Source organism: Gasterosteus aculeatus, chromosome 4 (genome assembly GCF_964276395.1).
Source record: "Gasterosteus aculeatus chromosome 4, fGasAcu3.hap1.1, whole genome shotgun sequence".
NCBI classification, from domain to species: Eukaryota; Metazoa; Chordata; class Actinopteri; order Perciformes; family Gasterosteidae; genus Gasterosteus; species Gasterosteus aculeatus.
The window spans coordinates 35,301,836-35,319,339 of NC_135691.1; the positions used below are offsets into that span (position 1 = coordinate 35,301,836).

Sequence of the window (17,504 nt, forward strand, 5' to 3'; positions counted from 1 at the left end):
CGTGTGATGGTAAACACATTGCTGTGTGTGTGTGTGTGTGTGTGCAGGTGGAGCCCGTGAAGACAGGAACAAGTCCCGCCCGATCGTCATAACAACCATCAGGCCCGGCGGCCCGGCTGACAGGTGCGTGACCTCTGCCCTCTTGGGGGCTTTGTGTCCCTCCGGAGCTTCGGCAGCACCTGAAACACGTCCTCTCTCCCTCTGCGTCTCCAGGGAAGGAACCGTGAAGCCTGGCGACCGGTTGCTAAGCATCGACGGGATCCGTCTCCACGGCAGCACGCTGTCAGAGGCCATGAGCATCCTGAAGCAGTGCGGGCAGGAGGCCACGCTGCTGCTGGAGTACGACGTCTCAGTGATGGGTCAGTGGGGGGGGGGGGGGCGCTCCAGTCACCTGACTGACTGAACCACCGATAAGACTAATCACACCTTTATTTAAAAAGCTCCTGAAGTCGTTGTTCCTCTCATCAGATTCTGTTGCCACGGCGTCAGGGCCGCTGCTGGTGGAGGTTGCCAAGGCAACGGGCTCCAGTCTGGGCGTGGCCCTGTCCACCTCCATGTTCTGCAGCAAGCAGGTCATCGTCATCGACAAGGTCAAGCCGGCCAGCATAGCGGACAGGTAGCCTGACCTCTGACCCCTGACCAATGATTCATCCCCAGATACCGACACCTAAACTTCTTCTTCTTCTTCTTCTTCTCTGTGTAGATGTGGAGCTCTTCATGCAGGAGATCACATTCTGTCTGTGGACGGGAAGTCGATGGAGTTTTGTTCTCTGGCTGAAGCCACTCAGCTGCTTTCTGCCTCCTGTCAGACCGTCCGCATGGAGATCCTTCCTCAACACCAGGCCCGACCGGCCCTGAACGCACCGCAGCACGGTATAAACACTAAAGAACAGGCCCGACCGGCCCTGAACACACCGCAGCACGGTATAAACACTAAAGAACGGGCCCGACCGGCCCTGAACGCACCGCAGCACGATATAAACACTAAAGAACGGGCCCGACCGGCCCTGAACGCACCGCAGCACGATATAAACACTAAAGAAATGGAAAGGGAAGATGATAAGCCAAGTAAGAAAGAATGATTTATTTAGAATTGTTATGAAGCTGCATCTGACTCCAGGGGAACAAATACAGATTGTTGATTTAGTAATTTAATTGTCATAATATTGTAATAATTTATCTCTATTTAACGTCACAAGGGACATTGTTAACTTTTAAATACTAATTTTCCTGAATGCACTAATGTACTACTGTAACAGTTTTTATGCAGGACTTTTCATTAATACATTTTACAGTGTAGTACATTGTAAAAGGTGACTGTATATATATATATATATATATATATATATTATACACACGTATATTTTAGAGTATATTTCCATACATATATATATACGCAGGACACAGATAAATGATCTGATAAAACACAGTAAGTAAGATGTCATCTTTTATGAAGCAGCTACCTGACCTCTGACCTTTCCTCCTGCCTTAACCCCGACACCCTCCTGTGTGTGTCTGTGTGTGTCTGTGTGTGTGCGCGCAGTCAAGGTGCAGCGTAGTCCCCGCACCCTTCCCTGGGAGACTGGAGGCTCCGCCCCCATCCTCCCCCCCTACCACTACAACACGTACCACCCCGACCAATCAGCTGCCAGATCACACAACCGCCATACAAACAACCCCCGTACGTTCCGCCCTCCCCCCCTTTCTCTCTTTCGCTCTCCCCCCCATGGCTGTGATATTTTCCTGTCATCTTCATCCTCATCCTCATCCTCACGGTCTCTCTCTGTCTCTGCAGCTCTGAGCCACTCGTTCTCTCCCGGCTCCATGTCGGCTTACAGTCTCTCGTCCCTCAACATGAGCACAATGCCCCGGAACATGTATCCCACAAGTCCAAGGGGCACGCTGATGAGGAGGAAAGGCAAGAAGAAGGACTTCAAGAGCTCCTGTGAGTCTGACCTCTGACCTCTGACTGCAGCCCTCTGCTTCTCTGACGCCTCAGACGTCACAGAGGTGTAACAGACCATAAAACTCAGGAACAAGGATAAATTTACTGATACAGAGTAGTTTTATACTGATACCTTTACTGAAACAAAACCTAAAAAAGAAAAGGCCAAAAATATTTCACCTACTGATGTGAAAAGCAGAGAATATAAGATGTATAAAGTCTTATCTGTGTCTCCCCGTCAGTGTCTCTGGCCTCCAGCACCGTTGGTCTCGCCGGTCAGGTCGTACACACGGAAACCACGGAGGTGACGTTGCTAGGCGACGGCGTCATGGGGTTCGGCCTGCAGCTGCAGGGCGGCGTGTTCGCCACGGAAACGCTGTCCTCGCCGCCGCTCATCGCCTACATCGACCCCGACAGCCCGGCGGAGAGGTGATGGGACGATACCGTCTGCACGACCGTAGCTGACTACATACACATAGTAACTGTGTGTGTGTGTGTCTGTGTGTGTGTGTGTGTGTGTGTGTGCAGGTGTGGCATCCTGCAGATTGGTGACAGGATTTTGTCCATAAATGGAGTTCCCACTGAGGACTCGACTCTGGAGGAAACCAATCAGCTGCTCAGAGACTCGTCCATCACGGCTCAGCTCACGCTGGAGATCGAGTTCGACGTAGCCGGTAACTTCACACAGACGTACACGCACACGCATGCATGCAAACACACACACACGCACAGTTAAATGAACCGTCTGTTTGTGTCGTCTTCTTCTTCTGTGGTGTCTCACTGTAACTGTCAGACAATGTGACCGTTGACTCGGTAAAGGAGATGATGCTTATAACAGTGGCCTGCTGTTACATTTATTATTATTTTTATTATTATTATTTATATATGATATTTAAACATCAAACAGAATAAAACACTTAAATGGAGCGACGTCGATGGTACAAGTATTTAACTACTTGTTTGTTTAATGCGTATGTTGTGTCTCTATGATAGAAACACACAGTAATGTCACACAACTCTACATTCCTCCGGTGAAGTGAACTCGCGGGTCTGTGTGTCCCTCAGAGTCCGTCATTCCCAGTTCAGGAACGTTTCACGTGAAGCTGCCCAAGAAACCAGGAGTGGAGCTGGGAATCACCATCAGCTGTGAGTGGACGCAGGAAGTAGAGACGGCGTCTAAAGTTCTACCTCGACGTCCGTTTGCTCTTCAACCTTCAACCTTTCTCTTCTCTTCTCTGTCTGCAGCTCCGTCCAACAGGAAACCAGCGGATCCTCTGATCATCTCTGACATCAAGAAAGGCAGCGTGGCACACAGGTACACACACACACACACACACACACAGGTATACACACACACACGCAGGTACACACACACACACACACACACACAGGTACACACACACAGGTATACACACACACAGGTATACACACACACGCAGGTACACACACACACACACACACAGGTACACACACACAGGTATACACACACACAGGTATACACACACACAGGTACACACACACACACACAGGTACACACACACACACACAGGTACACACACACACACACAGGTATACACACACACACAGGTACACACACACACACACAGGTATACACACACACACAGGTACACACACACACACACAGGTATACACACACACGCAGGTACACACACACACACACACACAGGTATACACACACACACAGGTACACACACACACACACACACACAGGTACACACACACACACACACACAGGTATACACACACACGCAGGTGTATACACACACACGCAGGTACACACACACACACACAGGTATACACACACACAGGTACACACACACACACAGGTACACACACACACACACACACAGGTACACACACACACACAGGTGGACACAAACAAACACACAGCTACACACAGCTACACACAGCTACACACATACCGATAGACACACAAGCAAAAGCAAAACTCTGTCTCCACTGTCGGCTGCGTGAAACTCGGTCAGCTGATTGTAGTCGGTTAATTAGGGTCAGTGTGTGTGTGTGTGTGTGTGTGTGTCTCAGGACGGGGACCCTGGAGCTCGGAGACAAGCTATTGGCCATTGACAACATCCGGGTGGAGAGCTGCTCCATGGAGGAAGCCGTCGACATCCTGCAGCAGTGCGAGGAGCTCGTCAAGCTGAAGATACGGAAAGACGAAGACAACTCGGGTACAAAGACGAGTCCTCAAACCAACGAACCGGCTGTAGGAAGGACTCTGTCCTCTAGAGGTCACCAGAGACCAGAAACCAGCCTCTCAACACGGGTTGGAGTACTGAGCAGTACTTGTTATTTTTTTATTTTTTCTCATGTTACGTGGAAAAGAAAGAACCCAGAAATTTTGGTAAAATAAAATAATTTTTGATAACATGTGTTTAATAGATATCTCATGTATTAATGTTCTATTGATTTATTTACATTATTCTTTTCATTCTTGTTTTATTTAAAATTATTAGGAAAGTAAATAAACAAGGAATTAATATAAAATCCAGACAATATAAAATAAATGGTTGATTATATTATTATGGTGATATTTAATGGCATATTTAATTCCTCGTTTTTATTTTTATTTTGGCAGCTTTGTTCTGAAAATTATTTTTGATTAATAATTATAATGTATTATTAATACAAATGCAGTAAAATATAATATATAGATATATTTAAGTGATAAGAGACAGTTTTGAGAAACATCTTGTATAGTACAATATAAGTACAATCTCGTTTTATTCATGGACATACAGACACTAATCCACGTCCCATCATGCACTTTGTCGCTCAGCAGTCGACCTTTTGTTTGAATGAACATTTATTGAACGTTTCAGACGAACAGGAAGTCTCCGGCAACATCATCTACACGGTGGAGCTGCAGCGGTACGGAGGCCCGCTGGGCATCACCATCTCCGGCACCGAGGAGCCCTTCGACCCCATCGTCATCTCCTCGCTGAGCAAAGGAGGGCTGGCCGAGAGGTAAAAGTACACCCACATATATATATATACACACACAGTATATCTTCAGACTCAAGTGTGTACTGTTGTGCAATAACAAATGTTAATAATTGGAATAAGAGACTCATTTAATTATATATTCATTTTGATTTACAAATACATTTTTTTAAAGCTATTTATAATATTTATACTGAGCGCTGGAAGGGGTTTAATTTCTTCACAGTGTGGAATATAGTAATGATTTGATTGATTTGTATGTATTTTTATTGAGAAAGAGCACGATTTTTTATTATTTTGTATATCTTTATTTTATTTTATTTTGGCTGCTCAGTTATTATTATTGTTATTATTATTGTTATCATGTTATTCTCTGTTCAACTTCAAAATGTAAAAGCAAAACTTGTCAATCTATGATGATGTGGAGAACATACAGTATTACACCTTATTATGTATTTATTATTACCATTTAGATACCTGTGTGTGTGTGTGTGTGTGTGTTTGTTGTTGTTGTTGTGTTGTTGTTGTGTACTGTAGGACCGGAGCCATCCACGTCGGCGATCGTATCCTGGCGATCAACAGCAGCAGCCTGAAGGGGAAACCTCTGAGCGAAGCCATCAGTCTGCTGCAACAAGCAGGAGAGACGGTCACCCTGAAGATCAAGAAGCAGGGCGAGCGTACGTACACGTTGATGTACTTGTACACACTCAGGATACTCGCAGCAGTCGCACACTGGTTTGCCCCACGTGTCTTTACACTTACAGTATATTTTGGATGTAACAATGTTTCCTCTCTTTAGTGTCAAGCCCCAAGTCTGGTGTGATTGGTCCAGGCCTCGGGACGGGGGCGGGGCTTTTCCACGAGCACCAGGACGGGTTGGACGAGCCCGTCGTCATGGTGGCGCCCCTGCCCGGCCAGCGGGCGTTCAGCGCGCTGCCGTCGGTGGACAGCGCCGTGGAGTCCTGGGACGGGTCCAACATGGACGGCAGCTTCAGCACGCCGGGTAGGAAACCGAAACCGCCGACCTTTGACCTTCCGCGGTGTCAAGTCGCGATTGTAATGACAGAGACTTCTCTCTGCGTGCAGCGCCGCCGTTTCAGTCATGTCCGTACACTTTTCATGAGTGGCGCAACACCAAGACGAGCAACAGCCAATCGTCTTCCTCCACCCGGCAGAAGGCCAATCCGCTGTCAGATCTGGGCCTGATCGACGACGACTGGGACCGCCCACCAATCGGAGGGTGAGACACACCGAGAGACAGTCCATCTACAATCTATAAAGAAAAGTGTGTGAATACTTTAACATGTTTTAATTCCATTTGGCCCAAATTACAAAACCAGACTACTGTTATTTAAAGGATTTAAAGGAATGATCCGATATTTTAATGATAGTAGATAATAATATATAATAATTAATATAATTAATGTTAATACCTCTTTTATAATAATTTAAAATCGATGAATCACTTTGCAGAAGAAACTGAAGGATATAAACATAAAATGCAATATCAGGGGGAGTAATAAATATCGAAGGTAATAATTACATAAATTAGCAATTTGTCAGTGACAATAAATACATTTTATTTTTTTCCATATATGTTAATTTCTTTTAAATATACCAGAAAAATTTGATGCATGACTTTTTTACTATTCAATTTATTTCTTATTTAATACATTTTTATTGTTCAATAATTGATTATTGCCATCTTCAGTCCTCCATACAATTAGCGTGTTAGCGTTCCTCATTCAAATCAGTAGAAGCTGCTATCAGCGAGCTAATAGCGGTAACAGCAGTGTGTCTCTGTCTGCAGAGGCTGCAATCTGCCTAGCGGTCTAATCACTGACAGCAGGTACCACACTGATCTTTGACCCTTTGAACCTCCACACAGTCTTCCGTCACTCCCTCCTAGCAGAAAACCCTCACCCGGTGACCTTTGACCCTGTGCCATCTCGACACGTACACCTGATGTGTACGTGTCGCTGCACGCGTTGTCCCTCACAACCAGCATGACCTGTCCTCCTCCGTGTGTGTGTGTGTGTGTGTGTGTGTGTGTGTGAGTCCCATCAGGATGCCTTCCCTCTGAATGGCTGACCTTTGACCTTTGACCACAGGTTCACCGTGGGACACGATGGGACAGAACCGGACCAGGAGGAGAACTTCTGGTCTCAAGCTCTGGAGGACCTAGAGACCTGCGGCCAGAGCGGCATCCTCCGAGAGCTGGAGGTGAGTCCTAGTGGAAGAGGTAGTAGTAGTAGTAAGTAGTAGTACCAGTAGAAGTAGTGTAGGGGAACGAGATCTTCAAGTTTTGCACATGAAGTAAAAGGTCAAAGTACTTCTACCTCTGTTCGTAGTACATATAGTACACATCCTCCTGGTGAAAGAACTTCATGTTTTAAATAGATACGTAAACGTTGAGTCATTGAGCTGAAAAGAGAAATGACTTCTTCTGTTCCAGCAGGATGGAAAGGAAGCACAACTCCTCACTCTGGTATCCTCCTCCTTCCTCCCTAGATACTAACTCTCTTCATTTCTCCTCCTTCCTCTCTTTCTGTCCTCTCCTGCTTCTGACCTCGCCCCTTCACTGCTCCTCCCTCTGCTCCTCCTTCTCAGTCCACATGTTTTAGCGTTGTCCAACATCAGACGTGTTTTGTTTTTGGTAAATGTGACTAACAGCTCCACCGGCAACAGAGCTGCAAAGACCATGATGATGTCATTGTGACAATTTAGTGACATCGCCCCCTTCTGGCCAATAACGTGTAGTCATGTTGCACCAAGCATGGCAGTTTGAGCAAGGCATGCTGGGAGAGCTTGTGCAAGACCTGATGGGTAGTGGCTTTTCCCAGTCATTAAGTCATGCATGTGTCTGATGGGTCCTGGATTCTGATTGGAGTGTTGATTGATGTGGAGGAAACCGTAGAACCACGTTAAAGGATCAGTAGTAGAACATGTCAGTAGAACATGTCAGTAGAGATCATCATCACCTGTCAGGAAAGGTCTGTCCTGGCATTATGATGTAAGCTGGGGTCAAAGTTCGGATTCCTAGAAACGTTTATGTGATGGATCAAATCTTTTCATTTGGGATGGACTCTTTGTTTCGATGATTTTGATTGGCTGTCTGCAGGCAACCATCATGTCCGGCTCTAGCCTCAGTCTCAACCATGATCCCACCCCCCTGCGCAGCACACTGGGACGCCAGGCGAGCTTCCAGGAACGCAGCAACTCCAAACCGCAGGTAACCGGGACCGACCTCTGACCTCTGACTGTTGTTATTGTCTCATCTTTAAAGAGTGTTTCCTATCTTCTGGAGGATTTATCCCTATTTCCTCAGGTGACCAATCGTTCCAGCACCTTACCCTCTGACCCCCAGCGCCGAGCCTTCGCCATGAGGAAGATGAGGCAGGAAGTCAACGAGATCCTGAACCAGAACCCTGTAGAGCTCCACAAGGTAACGTGTGACCTCTTGAATAGGGCACCGAAGGTAAATGTACCTCCTGTGGTCCTAACGGCGTGTGTGTGTGTTTGCAGCTGACTCTAGAGAAGCTCTCAGACATGGAGGACTTTGGGTTCAGTGTCTCTGACGGGATGTTGGACCGCGGCGTGTACGTGAACAACATCCGACCGGGGGGGGCGGCAGAGCGAGGAGGCCTCCGAGCCTACGACCGAATACTACAGGTACTAAAACACGGGTTGGCAGTGTTAGTAGAACGTGTCAGTAGAACGTGTTAGTAGAACGTGTCAGTAGAATGTGTTAGAACGTGTCAGTAGAACGTCTTAGTAGAACACGTCAATAGAACGTGTCAATAGAACGTGCCAGTAGAACGTGTTAGTGGAACATGTCAATAGAACATGTTAATAAAACGTGTTAATAGAACGTGTCGGTAGAACGTGTCAGTAGAACGTGTTAGTGGAACATGTTAATAGAATGTGTCGGTAGAACGTGTCAGTAGAACATGTCAGTAGAACGTGTTAGTGGAACATGTTAATAGAACGTGTTAATAGAACGTGTTAATAAAACATGTTAATAGAACGTGTCGGTAGAACGTGTCGGTAGAACGTGTCAGTAGAACGTGTTAGTGGAACATGTTAATAGAACGTGTCGGTAGAACGTGTCAGTAGAACATGTCAGTAGAACATGTCAGTAGAACGTGTTAGTGGAACATGTTAATAGAACGTGTTAATAAAACATGTTAATAGAACGTGTCGGTAGAACGTGTCGGTAGAACGTGTCAGTAGAACGTGTCGGTAGAACGTGTTAGTAGAACATGTCAATAGAACGTGTTAATAGAACGTGTCAGTAGAACGCGTCAGTAGAACGTGTTAATAGAACGTGTCAGTAGAACGTGTCAATAGAACGTGTTAGTAGAATGTGTTAGTAGAACGTGTCAATAGAACGTGTTAGTAGAACGTGTCAATAGAACGTGTCAGGAGAACGTGTCGACCAAATACAGTACCTGCGAATAAGCTCGCAGCCCCTGTGAAGCTCCTCAGCTACTTGAACCACGTGCGTGTTTTTTTCTACCAGATTAACCACGTGAGGACCCGCGACTTCGACTGCTGCCTCGTCGTCCCGCTAATCGCCGAGTCCCCGAACCACCTGGAGCTGGTCATCAGCCGAAACCCCGCCTCCTCTTCGCCGCTGGCCAATCACACCGACGGCATCGCCAACAGCGGCCACTCCCCTCAGCCTCTCGGCGGCGATCTGGGACCTTCAGAGTTCTTGATCGGCACGGAAGAAGACGGCGTACCGCTCAAGTGGAGCAAGCCGGGAGACGGGCTGGGGGCGGGGCTTGAGATGGGTCAGGTGAATAATAATTCCTTGTAGCAGACAGAAACCGGATCAAACCAGTGCCAACCAGATTGTACTGGAGTGGTCAACAAGGCGAACAGTAAAACTAAGGTCAATGAGACGGTTTTGGAGCCGTCCAAACTGGTTCAGAGTGGAACCTCCCCTCCCCCATGGTGCTACACACACACCCTCTGGATGATCTTTGACCTTTGACCTTGAAACTGCTAATGCAGCCTGAAAGCACACTGATGGAGCAGAGCAACACCTCACCTTTTCACTTGAACTTGTTCTGCATTCTGTCCGACTGGTGTCACTGGAACCAGAACTACAACTCTTGATCCTACTGCAACCATAGCAAGAGGTACTGGCCTTACTGGTTAGTGGGTACTGGTTTTGCTTGCCCACCGCCATGGCCTTTGATTCTATTGAAGCCAGAGCCACAGACGAGGTATACTGGTTTACTGGTTCATCCCAGAAGCTGGACAACTGAGTCAGAGCTGTGAGGTCCGTCTCACTAGAATCAGAACCATGACGTCCGGCAGTACCGGCCAAGGACCACAGCAGCACAAAGACGGATGCGACTCCAGAACCTAGAACCTGCTGAAGGACATACAGGTTTCCAAGGAGACGAGGGATGCTCCGATCAGGAAATCTACTCTCATTTTTCTTAAAAATTGATTGATCAACACCTTAAAAGTAAAAGTACCTTAATGGGCCTGCAAGGTTCCGCTTAGAGCTCAATTGCCCCTCTATATGCAAATCAAAATGTGACTGTTGATTTTAACCCACGGTAAGCAGCCAATCACTTCCTGTGGTTAGTCTGCCAAGAATTAAATAAAGAAGAAGTCCAAACAAAACTGTCCGTCGCTTAAATTGCTGGATATTTGAACCAGCTGGGCAAACTCTGCAGAGGAAGAATGATGTGACTTTTATAAAAAGCGATACAAGCGGCTACTTGATGGACCTTTTCTGCAGGATGCGCAGCCCTAATGGTGGAATACACATTACTGCTTTTACATTTATTATTATTAGTCAGTTTCTAGACAAATGAGGATCAGCTGATATTGATCGGAGCATCCCGAATGAAATAAGACCGAAGGTTTACTGTTAGATTTCAGTTCTGTGCCATGAATGAGCTGCAGACCAGAAGAGTAATAATATTAATAATGATGATGACACTGAGCAGTTCAATAAGAATCTTTTTCTACTGTTTACACCTGTTGGACTGGCCACACTGTGTGTATGTATGTATGTGTGTGTGTGTGTGTGTGTGTGTGTGTTTGTTTGTGTGTTAAACACAAGGCCAGTTAAGCTCCTCCAACCTCAAGTTCTCGTCCTGTCCCCCCCCCCCCCGCCCGACCATTCTCCCCTTCTTTCCTCGACCAATAGGCAGCCAGATGACAGATGGACGGCAGTTGTGAGAGATTCAGCTGATTGGCTGGAACCAATCAGAAAATCTTCCCTGCCGCCCGTCTGTGATTGGTTGGCTTGTGTGCCGGGGCGAACCAATCTGCTACCGGGAAGAAGCCAAGCATGCCCCTACCCTGACTTCCCTGACCCCCACAGTAACAGTGATCTATTATGCTTATCGATTGGTGTGTTTTTTGATTGACTGTTGTCGATTTTCTCTGTTTGTTTCCATGGCGACTGAACTTGAAAAGATGTAAAATAGATTTGAAAAAAAAAAGCTTCAGTTCTGTTGCTGTTCACCGCGAGACCATCGAGCCCCCGAAACCATCACCTCATAACCACAAATACAAAGTTGTTACACAAGAAAAAAATCCTGTTTGAACAGGAAAACTGTGACAGTAAATTCCTGTGTGTGCTTTATGTGTGTGTGTGTGTGTGTGCGCATTAATTCTGCAGTCATGTCAACATCTGCCTGCCCCCCCTCGGTCTGAATTATTACATTATCAATCACCAAAAGAAACCATTCCTGAATGCTAGCATGCAGTTAGCTTGTGAACGCCGAACACCGGGCTAGCATAACCTCCCATGTGACTAACATAAGATGATATAAAGCTAATACTAGCGATGGTTACCACGTCGCAGACATAGGCTAACCATTCGGTTAATGTACGGTTAGCACAGAACTTACGCAATACTGGTCAACATATAGCCTTCATACATAGATGTTAGCACAAAGCTAAGCCAAAGCAAGTATATTGTTTGCACACACCCAGCACAATGCTAAAACAGGGCTAAAACCTGGTGAACTTTGCTAGTATTTGATTGGTACACAGCTGGAGCAAGGCTAACATCTAGCCAAATGTTAGCAAATAAATAATCTACGGCCAACACTACCAAAACCAGTGTTTGGTTAGCACACACTTAGCACAGGGCTAACATGTAGCTTGCATCTTGTAAACACAGCCAGTATCGTAATATAGCTTGCCGGTATTCAGTTAGCACATGGTTAGCATTAACTGTTGTTTTAAGTCTTAACATAACACAGAAAACCCATTTGTAGTAGTAACTTGAGCAGTAGAATTTCCAGGTGATCAGCACCGTTAGCATTTTAGCTGGGCTGAGGGGCGTGGCTTAAAGAGGTTTGTGAGATCTATTGCCATGTTTGTGCGCATGTACTATGTGTTTGTGTGTGTTCTTTGTATGGAGGACTAAAGCTGATAATAATAAATAAATAAGTGAAAAGATGAATAAAAGGACATTAAAATGGGGAAATTAATTAAGTAAAGTAAATATATATGAAAATAAATGAGTAAAAATTATTTGGTTTAAAATCAAATGAATACATTTTTTTCTATTTTTGTGTATATTTTTCTCGCATTTACTTGACCTGCGCTGTCATTTGCAAAAACGTTGTATATTTATTTGGTGAGTAATTTATTTATTTATTATAATTGCAGCTATGTTCCTCATTGTGTGTGTATGGGTTTGTGTGTATAAAACGTTGCAAGGATTTGCACTGTAGTGATTCAAGATATCAGCACAGACACACAGACGCACACACAGACACACACAGGCATTGCACTGCCTTTTGAAGTAGTGGGTCAGATTAGTTTCCATGTAGCTTCACCAACCAACCAAACTGTATTTTCTTTATAGGAACAGGGATGTTGTAAAGTATTTTTGTACAAATTTAATACTTTGGTAGCATGACGTTCCTAGTGTTTGTCCTGTCGGGCTCCACTGCTCTCCTCCACCCCCCTTTGTATGGGCTACTACTGAGCAACAATAAACATGAACTCAACTCCATGTTTCTTGGTTTTAATAAAACTGTTCTTATAAATGTGTCATTTTACAGTAGAGTGTTTCACAATGGAGTATTATTTTGTAGCTATTTAATAGCTATGGATTGATTTGTAGATTTTCATGTAAAATTATTTCCCACTGTATCCGGAATCAGGAAACATTTATTCCCATAATATGTCACATACAAGGAATTTGACTTGGTGGTTGGTGCGTGACAGCAGACAGTACGACAATGGACGACAAGACAACAGTGCAGGAGGAATAAAATATAATGCTATGGGTTAGTAATATAATGCTATGGGTTAGTTTAAGTAAGTAACTATGAGTAAGTTAAAAATGTAAAATAAAGTGAACCAGCGAACAGAAAGTGACAAGTGAAAGTCAGAGTCAGTCAGTGGGGGACCGGCTCTGTTGATGAGCCGACAGGAAGAAGCTGTTCATGTGGCGGGAGGTCTTAGTCCTGATGGACCTCAGCCTCCTGCCAGATGGAAGGGGCACAAACAGTTTATGTCCGGGGTGAGAGGGGTCGGCTACCATCTTTTTAGAGTCGGGCACGTGTAGCTGGGAGAGTTTGTCCTTGTTCTTTTCCATTCATTTCTTATTTTATTTTCATGGAAGCTGTAGTCCTCCATAAGAGTAAGACGAAATGTTAAAACAAAAGTGGAACTTTTCTCCAACAGGTATGTGAATATAGGTTAAGATAATTATTATCACAATAATGTAATGTCCATTAAAAGTAAAGCTAATATCAGTTCGAAGTTGAACCGGATGTGACGTCGCCGGCTCGGCGCTCTGCGCTGCCGCCTGCTCTGTGACTCGGCAGTGGATTAGTTAGATCTGCAGCATCGCCGCCGTCTCTGGGCCGTTTGTTCCTCCAGCTAACCGACGGGAAACATTAACCGACGTGTCTCCTGGATAAATAACCCCCGTCAGGAATCATGTCCACCGCCCTGGAGAGCTACATCAACCGTATCCTGCTGCAAGCGTGCTAACATGCTAACCACCCCGTCCAAGTGGACGAGAGCTACTTAGCTTAGCGTACATGCTAACTAGCTAACTAGCCTTTCTCTAGTGGTTTATTGACATACAGCTACGAATTCCCTATATTTAACCGCGTGGGATTGTTTTAATATTAATCATTAATGTTAGTTATTGTTTTTCATTCATAATAATGATCATTTAATTGACGTTTTGTCCTGAAAAGTGTCTTCCCTTAACTGAGTGTGATACAGGAACTGTGGCCATCGTGACGTCAGACGGCAGAATGATTGTGGTGAGTTTAAATACTTTTGCTCCGTAACTAAGTTAAGTACATGTACAAGAGATGAAGTACTAACGTTAATATTACTCAAAACACTTTACTAGAGTACTCCACTACATTTTAACGTATTCGTGGATCAGTAAAACATTATTCTATTGGAGGTTTCTAATGTATATAATATTTGTATTCAAGATCAAAATTATTTATTGTCATGTGTGCAGTTTAACAGGTTACTCTACAGTCTACACAATCAAATTATTATTTTACCATGCCCTCCTTCCACAGAACTACAGATGTCAAAATTAATTATATATATATATATATATATATATATATATATATATATATATATATTACAACGCATGGTGCACTTTGGCGTGGCGTGTATATAATATATATATATTATATACACGCCAAAGTGCACCATGCGTTTTTGGCAACATTGCACAAGAATTGGTGACATGAAGCCGTGTGTGTGTGTGTGTGTGTGTGTGTGTGTGTGTGTGTGTGTGTGTGTGTGTGTGTGTGTGTGTGTGTGTGTGTGTGTGTGTGTGTGTGTGTGTGTGTGTGTGTGAGAGATGGGGGGGCTGTTATCAGTGGGGTGGGGAGGGGTCTCGTAGCGTTTCCCACAGATCTAACATCAATGTGTGGGAGCTAACCGGGTTGTTTACTACGACAAACGTACTAAAACACACATCACTAGATAGAACTATACACAATTCACACGATATACAACTCCCATAGCTGTAGTACACATTTCACACCCTATACTACTTTTAGATTTACATCACATCACATGTCATTTATCTGACGCTTTTATCCAAAGCGACTTACAATAAGAACATTTCAACCATAAGGAAACAAACTCAGAAGAACAAGACAAAAGAAAGTGCAATTTCCTCAAATCAGCCGATGTACAACTTGCTGTAGATAAGAACCGTTATAAGTCCAATGTAAGTGCTCCAGTTAGTTAGTGTGTTAGTGGAGGTAGAGTCCGAAGAGGTGTGTCTTTAGTCTGAAGATGTGAAGGCTCTCTGTGGTCCTGATGTCTTCAGAGACCTCCTTCCACCATTTAGGAGCAGGACAGCAAAGAGTGGAGATCTAGTGGAGTGTTTTGCTCTCAGTGAGGAGGAACAAGCAGTTTATCACATGCAGAGCGGAGAGTGCGGGTCGGGATGTCGGGTTGGACCAGGTCCTGGATGGAAGCTGGACCCCATCCATTCACAGCACGGTACCTTAGCACCATGTTTAGAACTGGATGAGCCACCGGTACCAGTGAAGAGAGTGGAGGAGTGGAGGAGTGAGGGAGAACTTAGGAAGGTTAAAGACCAGTGGAGCTGCTGCATTCTGGATGAGCTGCAGAGGTGGAATGGTGGTAGCAGGAGACCTGCAGGAGAGAGTTACAGTAGTCCAGGAGGAGACGACAAGAGCCTGAATCAGTACCTGCGCTGCCCTCTGAACGAATACTCTGCGTGATTTAAATAGCGTTAAAAAAACGCAATGTGTGGCGCGCTGCCACAGATTAGTGTGTGTGGGAAACACTGGGACTCGTGAGCGAGCTGTTCGTGAGCCTGATGGCCTGCGGGGAGAAGCTGCTTGTTAGTCGGTGTCCAAAGTGGAATATAAATGTGGTGAGTAGAGGTGTTCGCTGCACCGATGATTTCCTCTTGGTTATTCGACTCATGTCGGTGTGGAACTGCCTTATGTGCAATCATTTTTTGCACACTTTTTCGGGGTTTTAAACACATGTGTGCGCATTATTAACTCTGATCCAGTGGTTCCAAAGAGAGATTCTGTCAAGGAGCTTTTTACGGTCGTCTCCAGCAGCGTCCTGTTGCTATAAAGCTGTGTGTGTGTCTGTGTGTGTTCAGGGCACTCTGAAGGGTTTCGATCAAACCATCAACCTGATCCTGGACGAGAGCCACGAGCGAGTGTTCAGCTCCAGTCAGGGGGTGGAGCAGGTGGTGCTGGGACTCTACATCGTCAGAGGAGACAACGTGTGAGTCGCCGTCACCTCATCTAACATTTATATCTCCATGTCAGCTTCATTTCACTGTCAGACAGAACATAAGTATTTGTACAATAACATTATTATTCAAACATTAACATGTTACTTTTTAACATTATTTACATTATTATTTGAACACTACCAGTTCATTAACAAATAAAACTCCTTTGTTTTATATCAGATCAACCATTTAACCAGAAATATAATTTAAATCCTAAATGTAATTTTTTGTAATTTTAATGCAAATGACCATAATATAAAGTAACCAGAAAATATTTTCAACAACTAAAAATGAGATCATCTGTATTTTCTTTGTAAATCATTTTTTAAATATAGAATCAAACCCGTGAGTGTGATTGTTTCAGGGCCGTGATCGGAGAGATCGACGAGGAGACAGACTCCACTTTGGATTTAGGAAACATCAGAGCCGAGCCGCTCAACTCGGTCGCCCACTGACCCCTGACCCCTCCTCTTCCCCTCTTACACACACCCTCCGTAGTCACAGCAACAGATGAGGCCGTGACTCAGTGTCTCCTAACAGACTCCTTCACCCACTCATTTTTCTGTTTGTATTTTTTTATGAATAAAAATTTTTTTGTTGTTAGATTCACTTTTTTTACGCTTTGAGTCCATTCTTTTGTCAGGTTGAAATTTGTTTAAATGACGATTAATATCTCATGTGTTGATGAAACACATGCGGAGGTCAAAGTACAAATATTACGAACAACTCAAAGAAAAGATGACAAAAATGAGAAATCATAAAATATCATGGTATTTCATGTTAAAAAGAACCCGCAAAAAAGTAGGAATAAAGTCAATGAAAAGCATGTCAAAATGCGTCAGTGTCCAAAGTGGACTATAATGACATGTCAGAAGTGGGATTTGAACCCACGCCTCCAATTGGAGACGGGGAGCCTCAAGGAGCCAAACCTTGAGTCTGGCGCCTTAGACCACTCGGCCATCCTGACATAAAACAGTGCAGGCAAAAAAAAAATGACAAATATGAGAAATCATAAAATATCATGGTATTTCATGTTAAAAAACCCCGCAAAAAAGTAGGAATAAGTCAATTTTTCATTTCATGTCAAAATGCATCAGTGTCCAAAGTGGACTATAATGACATGTCAGAAGTGGGGTTCGAACCCACGCCTCCAATTGGAGACCAGAAGCCTCTTTCCTGAAGAAGGAGTCAAACCTTGAGTCTGGCGCCTCAGACCACTCGGTCATCCTGACACACAAACAAAGGAAAGACAAACGTTTTCTGCCACCTTGAAAAAGTTAGCGAGTCAAAACAATTTAGTGTCCAAAG

The 17,504-nt window shown here is 44.6% G+C and overlaps 2 protein-coding genes and 2 non-coding genes across 24 annotated transcripts in view; 2 read left to right on the plus strand and 2 right to left on the minus strand.

Moving 5' to 3' along the window:
- The window catches only part of grip1 (glutamate receptor interacting protein 1), a 35,477-nt gene extending 22,548 nt beyond the window's left edge, over nucleotides 1–12,929 (plus strand). For 3 of the 21 annotated variants that reach the window (XM_078100769.1, XM_078100763.1, XM_078100770.1), the window contains exons 6-27: nucleotides 48–123; nucleotides 214–359; nucleotides 469–616; nucleotides 704–873; nucleotides 1,544–1,681; nucleotides 1,796–1,945; nucleotides 2,188–2,374; nucleotides 2,474–2,619; nucleotides 3,011–3,091; nucleotides 3,191–3,260; nucleotides 4,010–4,155; nucleotides 4,807–4,951; nucleotides 5,465–5,604; nucleotides 5,727–5,930; nucleotides 6,014–6,167; nucleotides 6,738–6,776; nucleotides 7,039–7,150; nucleotides 7,383–7,415; nucleotides 8,049–8,159; nucleotides 8,256–8,372; nucleotides 8,453–8,599; nucleotides 9,450–12,929. In XM_078100769.1, coding sequence (XP_077956895.1) covers nucleotides 48–123; nucleotides 214–359; nucleotides 469–616; nucleotides 704–873; nucleotides 1,544–1,681; nucleotides 1,796–1,945; nucleotides 2,188–2,374; nucleotides 2,474–2,619; nucleotides 3,011–3,091; nucleotides 3,191–3,260; nucleotides 4,010–4,155; nucleotides 4,807–4,951; nucleotides 5,465–5,604; nucleotides 5,727–5,930; nucleotides 6,014–6,167; nucleotides 6,738–6,776; nucleotides 7,039–7,150; nucleotides 7,383–7,415; nucleotides 8,049–8,159; nucleotides 8,256–8,372; nucleotides 8,453–8,599; nucleotides 9,450–9,749 — 2,960 coding nt within the window. In that variant the 3' untranslated portion in view covers nucleotides 9,750–12,929. The remainder of the gene's footprint in view (nucleotides 1–47; nucleotides 124–213; nucleotides 360–468; nucleotides 617–703; nucleotides 874–1,543; nucleotides 1,682–1,795; nucleotides 1,946–2,187; nucleotides 2,375–2,473; nucleotides 2,620–3,010; nucleotides 3,092–3,190; nucleotides 3,261–4,009; nucleotides 4,156–4,806; nucleotides 4,952–5,464; nucleotides 5,605–5,726; nucleotides 5,931–6,013; nucleotides 6,168–6,737; nucleotides 6,777–7,038; nucleotides 7,151–7,382; nucleotides 7,416–8,048; nucleotides 8,160–8,255; nucleotides 8,373–8,452; nucleotides 8,600–9,449) is intronic. The other 18 variants (XM_078100771.1, XM_078100766.1, XM_078100773.1 and 15 more) reach the window with 9 other exon arrangements.
- A 480-nt stretch (nucleotides 12,930–13,409) lies between these two features.
- Nucleotides 13,410–16,805, plus strand: lsm8 (LSM8 homolog, U6 small nuclear RNA associated). The gene is made up of 4 exons (XM_078100790.1): nucleotides 13,410–13,895; nucleotides 14,159–14,199; nucleotides 16,059–16,186; nucleotides 16,561–16,805. Exons 1-4 carry the CDS (start codon nucleotides 13,865–13,867, stop codon nucleotides 16,649–16,651), a joined length of 291 nt encoding a protein of 96 aa, XP_077956916.1. The 5' UTR covers nucleotides 13,410–13,864; the 3' UTR covers nucleotides 16,652–16,805.
- Nucleotides 16,806–17,062: 257 nt separating this feature from the next.
- Nucleotides 17,063–17,163, minus strand: trnal-caa (transfer RNA leucine (anticodon CAA)). The gene is made up of 2 exons: nucleotides 17,126–17,163; nucleotides 17,063–17,097 (listed from the first exon to the last, which is right to left on the minus strand). It is a non-coding gene; the product is annotated as a tRNA-Leu (tRNA).
- Nucleotides 17,164–17,317: 154 nt separating this feature from the next.
- Nucleotides 17,318–17,428, minus strand: trnal-caa (transfer RNA leucine (anticodon CAA)). Its single transcript has 2 exons — nucleotides 17,391–17,428; nucleotides 17,318–17,363 (listed from the first exon to the last, which is right to left on the minus strand). It is a non-coding gene; the product is annotated as a tRNA-Leu (tRNA).
- Nucleotides 17,429–17,504: the final 76 nt, after the last annotated feature.